A 7806-nucleotide genomic window follows, 5' to 3' on the forward strand; every position below is an offset into this window, starting at 1 on the left:
AAAAGAAAATACCTCCTAGGGCTAGAATTCTCTTATACTGTCACTACCCATGTGTCTGGTATAGACTGATGCTTTTCTTACCCAAGAAACACCTATATGAGAATCACCTGGGGTACTTGTTAAAGCTGCGGGTTCCTGCGTTCCTGTCTGACACCTGGTAATCTTTTCCTTTTTTCTTTCTTTTTTTTACTGAAACCACCTCTGCAAGTATGTTCAATAGGTTGCCACCACCACTCCCACTCCGCTGTAACTAGATGGCAGAGCAACGTCACTGAGAGGGCCTGGCTCTCTGACGGCGCATCTTTTTTTTTTTTTTTTTTTTTTGAGACGGAGTTTCGCTCTTGTTACCCAGGCTGGAGTGCAATGGCGCGATCTCGGCTCACCGCAACCTCCGCCTCCTGGGTTCAGGCAATTCTCCTGCCTCAGCCTCCTGAGTAGCTGGGATTACAGGCACGTGCCACCATGCCCAGCTAATTTTTTGTATTTTTAGTAGAGACGGGGTTTCACCATGTTGACCAGGTTGGTCTTGATCTCTCGACCTTGTGATCCACCCGCCTCGGCCTCCCAAAGTGCTGGGATTACAGGCTTGAGCCACCGCGCCCGGCCAACGGCGCATCTTATATCCTGTCTCATCCCTACCATTGCATAGACACAGCACTGCCTTTCCGGGCCATCTTTTCCCCGGGAACTCCTAGCCTCTTGTAGATAATCTTTGCTTTTTTTTTTTTTTTTTTTTTTTTTTTTGAGAGTCGCTCTGTTGCCTAGGCTGGAGTGTCACTAGTGGTGCAGTCACAGCTCACTGCAACCTCCGCCTCCTGGGCTCAAGCGATCCTCGAACCTCAGCCTCCTGAGTAGCTGGGACTACAGGTGTACACCACACCCAGATAAGTTTTGTATTTTTTTTTTTTGTAGAGATGGGGTGTTGCCATCCCAGCACTTTGGAGAGATGAGGTCCACCACACCTGGACAGGTGATCTTTTTTCACCTCTATGGAGGTGAAGCAAAAGGATATGAGGGAACTTTCTGAGGGCAATGAGAATTTCTGTATCTCTGTTGGTTCAGTTGTACAGGTGTCTACGCATGTCAAATCGTTCACCATACATCCAATAAGACGCACACACTTAACTATAAACTATACTTCAAAGTCTTTCTAAAATACAGAAGTGAATGCAAGTGTAGTTGGGTAACAGTAGCTTTCAATACAGAAGTTTCCTCAGGAAAAGAGGGTTGGGGCAGGTGATGTGCCATCTGCATCCTTAACGATGTTATCTCCTACTCCAGACAGATGAGTGGGGGCTTCAGGGCTTCCTGATCTTCCATAGCTTTGGGGGTGGCACTGGCTCAGGCTTTACCTCCCTGCTGATGGAGCAGCTTTCTGTTGACTGTGGCAAGAAGCTCAAGTTGGAGTTTGCTATTTACCCAGTCCCTCAAGTGTCCATGGCAGTTGTAGAACCCTTTAACTCCATCTTGAGCACCCACGCCACCCTGGGGCACTCAGATTGCCTTCATGGTAGACAATGAAGCCATCTCTGATACCTGCTGCCGCAATCTGGACCTCAAGTGCCCTACCTGTGTCAACCTCAGCCGGCTCATCAGCCAGATTATGTCCTCCATCACTGCTTCCTTGCATTTTGATGGTGCCCTCAACATGGACCTCACAGAGTTCCAGACCCATCTGGTGCCCTACCCTTGCATCCACCTTCCCCTGGTGACCTGCTCGCCCAGTATCTCAGCTGAGAAGGTCAACCATGAGTGGCTGTCGGTGGCAGAGATCACCAGTGCCTACTTTGGACCCTGCAATCAGATGGTCAAGTGTGACTCTTGCCACGGCAAGTACATGGCCTGCCATGTACTCTGCTGTGGAGAGGTGGTCCCCAAGGCTGTGAATGCTGCCATCACCACCATTAAAATTAAGTGCAATATCCAGTTTGTGGACTGGTGTCCCACAGGTTTCAAGGCAAGTGGGGTAAAGGGCAGTTAGTGCGTGGCCTGTGTTCCTGGTGAGAAGGGGCTTTCTGCAGAGCAGGTGTGAGGAACAGATGCACAGGATCTTACTCTGTCACCCAGGCTGGAGCACATTGGTGTAATCTTGGTTCACTGCAGCCTCGACCTCCTAGGCTCAAGCGTCCTCCCATCTCAGCCTCCTCAATAGCTGGGACCACAGGTTTGTGCCACCACATCCTACTAACTTTATAGTTTTTGTAGAGGTGGGGCTTCACCATGTTGCCCAGGCTGGTCTCAAACTCCTGGGCTTGGGTGATCCACCCACCATGGCCTCCCAAATTGTGGGGATTATAGGTGTGAGCCACTGTGCCCTGCCAGCGGATGTCTTTAACTAGATAGATTTCAGCTGGTCTAGAAGCCAGGCCTTTGGACTGTAAGCTAGGGTGGATTCTACTTAAAAGACTGCCTTGATGGAAGGAAGAGTATCCGTTTTATTTTACTTAGCCTGGTATATAGGCATTCCCAGAGCTGCCAGTCACACTGGGGAGAATGGCCTTCTCATCACTTGTGCTAGGGATGTAACCACGTGGTCTGGCCCCTGCTCAGAAGGGAAGGCTTTTAGAAGCCAGAGAGGCCCATTATCAGATGATGGGAAAATTGTGGATCAGAAGGTCAGAAGGATTCTTGTGTTCTGCATCTCTGGATGCGTTCTCTTCCTTCTGCAGTAATGAGGAAGAAGCACTCATTTATGCCGCACCCTGTTATCAGTTCACCTTCTCAGGGTGCTGGGCATATGACCTAGTTTGTTTTGTGGGTTTTCTTCTGGAATAAGATTCCAGATAGATTAAAGATGGCAGCTGTGGCATTAGAAAACATATATAGCTTTACTGCCCAATGGCACTGCTGTGAACATGACCACAACGGGAGGGGAGGCAGGGATAGTATAGGAAGATCTTTAGCTACTTAGGGGAAGAATAGGCTGCCTTTAGGACACGGTCAGCTTGCTGTCCCTAGAGGCACTAATGGAAAATTGACTTTTTTTTTTTTGTTTTTTTTTTTTTTTTTGAGAATGAGAACCACTAAAATGTATTATGTATTCTGGGCTGGGTGCAGTGATTCAGGCCTGTAATCCTACCACTTTGGGAGGCAGAGGTGGGAGGATGGATTGAGCCCAGCAGTTTGAGACCAGCCTGGGCAATGTGAGACTCCATCTGTACAAAATATAAAAAAAAAATTAGCCAGTCATGCTGGCGTGTGCTTATAGTTCTAGCTACTCGGAAGGCTGAGGTGGGAGGATTATCTGAGTCCAGGAGGTTGAGGCTGCAGTGAGCTATGATTGCACCCCACACTCCAGCCTCAGTAACAGAGTGAGACTCTGTTTCTTAAAAAATAAAACTACATATTCTGGTAGATTAGCGTTTAAAGCAGGTTAAATTTAGCTCTAATTGGAGATCTTCCCTAAGTTTAACATTTTTTAAACTTAATTTTCTTACCTACAGGAAAGGAGGGATTACTTCTTCATTTAACACCCATATAGCCACTACATGGAATTAACATCTAGGTCTGTTTCCCTTATTTTTGCTTTACTGACCTTATTTAAACTCACTCCTCTTTAGGGGCAGGGGGAGATGGAGTCTTGCTCTGTCACCAGAGTGGAATGCAGTGGTGGGATCTCAGCTCACTGCAACCTCCGCCTCCAGGATTCAAACAATGCTCTTGTCTCAGCCTCCCGAGTAGCTGGGATTACAGGCGTGTGCCACCATACCCTGCTAATTTCTGCTATTTTTAGTACAGATGGGGTTTCGCCATGTTGGCTAGGCTGGTCTCAAACCCCTGACCTTGAAGTGATCTGCCTGCCTCGGCCTCCCAAAGTGCTGGGATTACAGGTATGAGTCACTGCGCCCAGCCCACAAATGTTTTTTAGAGTTACTTTTTCAGTCATGATCTAATAAAGGAGCAGGAATTATGCTGCTTTGTCTCCACGTATGAGTCCACCCATTCACTTGACTGTGACTTTGAAGTCACTTGTCTTGCAGAAGCTCCCACATTCTAGACTTGTTTCCCTGTGGTGATCATCTTCCTCCATCTTTGTTTCTTATAAGTTGATAAACGCCCCTTCCCCAGTTTTGGGGATCCCTGTACAGACCTTCTGGAAAACACAGAACCAGGCACTTACACTTCTGTGTTTCTTCTTAGGTTGGCATCAACCACCAGCCCCCTATAGTGGTGCCCGGGGGTGCCCTAGCCAAGGTTTGGCGGGAGGTCTGCATGCTGAGCAGTACCGCAGCCATCACCAAGGCCTGGGCCCGCCTGGACCACAAGTTTGACCTGAAGTATGCCAATTGGGCATTTATGCATTGGTATGAGGGCAGGGGCATGGAGGAAAGGAAGCTGTCTGAGGCATGAGGACCTGGCTGCCCTGGGGAAGGATTATGAAGTAGTCACAGTCTTTGGCTGGCGAGGATGAGCATGAGGAGTTCTAGGGGTCCTGGCACCTGTAACACCTGGTCTCTTGTACCTCAGTTGTGTATCTCATTCCCCTGTTTCCTGAACCCCTACTCATACAGTTGATGTTGCAAGTGATCTGAAGCTGTGTGGAATTCTGCCCAGGCAGTGGGCCATCTTTAAGATTCCCAGCTTCCTTTGATGTCTTTTTTTTTTTTTCTTTAGATGGAGTTTTGCTCTTTCACCAGGCTGGAGTGCAGTGGCACCATCTCAGCTCACTGCAACCTCTGTCTCCTGGGTTCAAGCGATTCCCCGGCCTCAGTCTCCTGAGTAGCTGGGATTACAGGCACGCGCCACCACGCCCCGCTATTTTTTTTATTATTTTTATTTTAGTAGAGACGGGGTTTTACCATGGCCAGGATGGCCTCCGTCTTGATCTCCGGACCTCATGATCTGCCTGTCTCAGCCTCCCAAAGTGCTGGGATTATAGGTGTGAGCCACCTCGACCGACCCCTTTGATGTCTTTCTAAGTGAAAGGGCAAGGTGGCCTCTGCTGCCACGGCCTCCGGCCAGGGCGTGTCTAGTGGAGGACTGGCACTGCTTTCTCCTGTGTGAGCAGCCCACCCTGCCAGCTCTTTGCCAGCTCAGCACCCAGGCTGTAGAACTTTGGCTTCACAGGGGTCCCTGTTTGTGCCCCCTTGTTGCCAGCCCACCCCGAGGAACAGTAAGGCTTCTAGAGGTTCTGTTGAAAGTTGCCAAGGGTTTATCTGCTCCCAGTATTCTGGGACAGAAACTGCTGGACTTCAGTGCCGCAAGGAATCGAGCACGTCTCACTCTCCTCCTGCCTGATGGCCGACAGAGGGCAGTAGAGGTCGCCTTCACAGGCCTGCCTGCAGCGGCCATCTTAGACTTGAGGGCTCTACCCTGATGTCTTACAAACGCAAGGTCCAAGAAACAGGATTCCAAAACAAACAAACAAACAAACAAAACCAGTGGTCTCCAGCCTGGGACTATGGACATGGGAAACAACTTACTTTAAGGCACAGGGTCTCACCGTGTTGCATGGGCTGGAGTGTCATGGTTACTGTCACACGTGGTCACAGCATGCTGCAGCCTTGGACTTCTGGGCTCAAGCCATCCTCCTGCCTCAGCCTCCCCATGTGGTGGACTACAGTCACCACCTCATACCTGGCTGTGAAGTAAATCTTAAAAGTGCCTATGAGACTTGTAGGCAAGAAGTCTTATGTCTTATTCTCAACGGAGTTCCTAGGGAGGAAATCAGGAACGACTGTTTTTGAGCCGTAACCTTATCTGGTCACATGTGGTTTCAGAGATCAATATATTAGTAAAAGGTTCTGGCGGTAGCTAAGGACTAAATTGATGGCCCCTTCTAGAACAGTCCAGGTTCAAGGAGGCTGCTTTTGTTATTATTATTTTGTTATTCTTTTGAGACACAGTCTCTCTCTCCCAGGCTGGCATGCAGTGGCACGATCTCAGCTCACTGCAACCTCTGCCTTCTGGGTTCAAGTGATTTTCCTGCCTCAGCCTCCTGACTAGCTGTGATTACAGGGGTGCACCACCACATCCAGCTTATTTTTGTATTTTTAGTAGAGATGGGGTTTCACTATGTTGGCTAGGATGGTCTCAAACCCCTGATCTCAGGTGATTCACCCACATCAGCCTCCCAAAGTGCTGGGATTACAGGTGTGAGCCACTGCACCTGGCCAGGCTGCCTTTAAATAATGTGCTTAAAGTCCCCTTAGCTAGGAGAGGTTGCAAGCTTGTGTACTCTGCAACCACAGAGAATCTCCATGGAGTCCTGGCAAGGCTAGGACTGAGCAGAACCTAACCCAGCCCCTGCCAGAAAGGCGATCCACCCATACTCTTGGCCTGGATCTACCAACTCTGGGTTTTGGACACTTAATTCTAGCACGTGTCTGCCTCTCTCAAGCACCAGTGAGCCTCGAGGTTGCCTAAATGTTACCTGTGGCCTTGCTTTGGCTTCAGGAAACTGGTTACTAGCGTTAATCTAGAGACTGATTCCCAGCATCTGTGGGCCTTGCCTGCTTGATCCCTGGGATGGCATTTGCCGAGAGGATGGAATCGCAGAGCCTGTAGCATAGTGCCCATGGATGCCCCTGCCGTGGAACTGCGTGCTTAGGTCCAGAGGGACTGTGGGCCTGTGTGCTGGCTGGTCCCCACGTGTCGGGCCTCTGCCTTTTCCCCATCTTCCTCTGTATTTGCGTTTCTGAGCAGAGAGGTCTGACAGTCTTCTGCTTGGCTTTATTTCCCCTTTCTCTTAGTCCTCATAGTCCCAAAAAGACAAGGGCCTCAACCTACGCTGTTCATTTGTCTTAATTCGCGAATAGCGTGGCTCTAACGTGGGTGCGTGTCCTTATTTGTGCCCCCCTTTCTTTTGCGTAAGCAACACAACTCTCCCTTGCTATAGCGGTTGATTTTTCTTTTCCTTTTTTTTTTTTTTTTTTTTTTGAGATGGAGTCTCACTCTGTAGCCCAGGCTGGAGTGCAGTGGCATGATCTTGGCTCACTGCAACCTCTACCTCCTGGGTTTAGGTATTCTCCTGCCTCAGCCTCCTGAGTAGCTGGGATTACAGGAATGTGCCACCACACCCAGCTAATTTTGTATTTTTAGTAAAGACAGAGTTTCTCCGTGTTGGTGAGGCTGGTCTTGAACTCCTGACCTCGTGATCCACCTGTCTCCGTCTCCCAAAGTGCTGGGATTACAGGCATGAGCCACCGCGCCCGGCCTTGATTTTTCTGTTATACTCCAGAGTCTTTCTCCAAAGCTGTACCTGGGAGACTCCTAACCTGTTTCCTCTAGTACTGGGGTTAGAGGTGGAATTAGGGCACAGAAGGAAGGGAAAGAGATTGGAGAAACCTGCCCTATGAAAGTGCCTGTTAACAGACCTGGGTCTGTTCCTGTGTGGCAAGTGCCTCTAGTCTGCTCTGCCAGTATCTTCATCCAGAAACCAGTGAGCTCATGTTTTCTTTTTCTTTTTTCTTTTTCTTTTTTTTTTTTTTTTTGAGGTGGAGTTTCGCTCTTGTTACCCAGGCTGGAGTCCAATGGTGCGATCTCGGCTCACCGCAACCTCCGCCTCCTGGGTTCAGGCAATTCTCCTGCCTCAGCCTCCTGAGTAGCTGGGATTACAGGCACGCGCCACCATGCCCAGCTAATTTTTTGTATTTTTAGTAGAGACGGGGTTTCACCATGTTGACCAGGATGGTCTCGATCTCTTGACCTCGTGATCCGCCCGCCTCGGCCTCCCAAAGTGCTGGGATTACAGGCTTGAGCCACTGCACCCGGCCGAGCTCATGTTTTCTTTCCTTCTCTTCCTCTCACGTGGCACATGAATTCATACATATTAGCAGTTCTTCCTCAGTTCATCATGCAGAGATA

At 49.3% G+C, this 7806-nt stretch overlaps 1 protein-coding gene across 1 annotated transcript; it reads left to right on the plus strand.

Annotated features, from left to right (window-relative positions):
- Nucleotides 1–777: 777 nt before the first annotated feature.
- LOC101029721 (tubulin alpha-8 chain-like) lies at nt 778–7562 on the plus strand. The gene is given in 3 exon segments (XM_074385021.1): nt 778–1502; nt 1504–1957; nt 4141–7562. Coding segments are annotated over 3 exon segments (804 nt in total). The 5' UTR covers nt 778–1362; the 3' UTR covers nt 4351–7562.
- The last annotated feature ends 244 nt before the right edge of the window (nt 7563–7806 follow it).

Source organism: Saimiri boliviensis, chromosome 14, assembly GCF_048565385.1.
Source record: "Saimiri boliviensis isolate mSaiBol1 chromosome 14, mSaiBol1.pri, whole genome shotgun sequence".
Classification (NCBI taxonomy): domain Eukaryota; kingdom Metazoa; phylum Chordata; class Mammalia; order Primates; family Cebidae; genus Saimiri; species Saimiri boliviensis.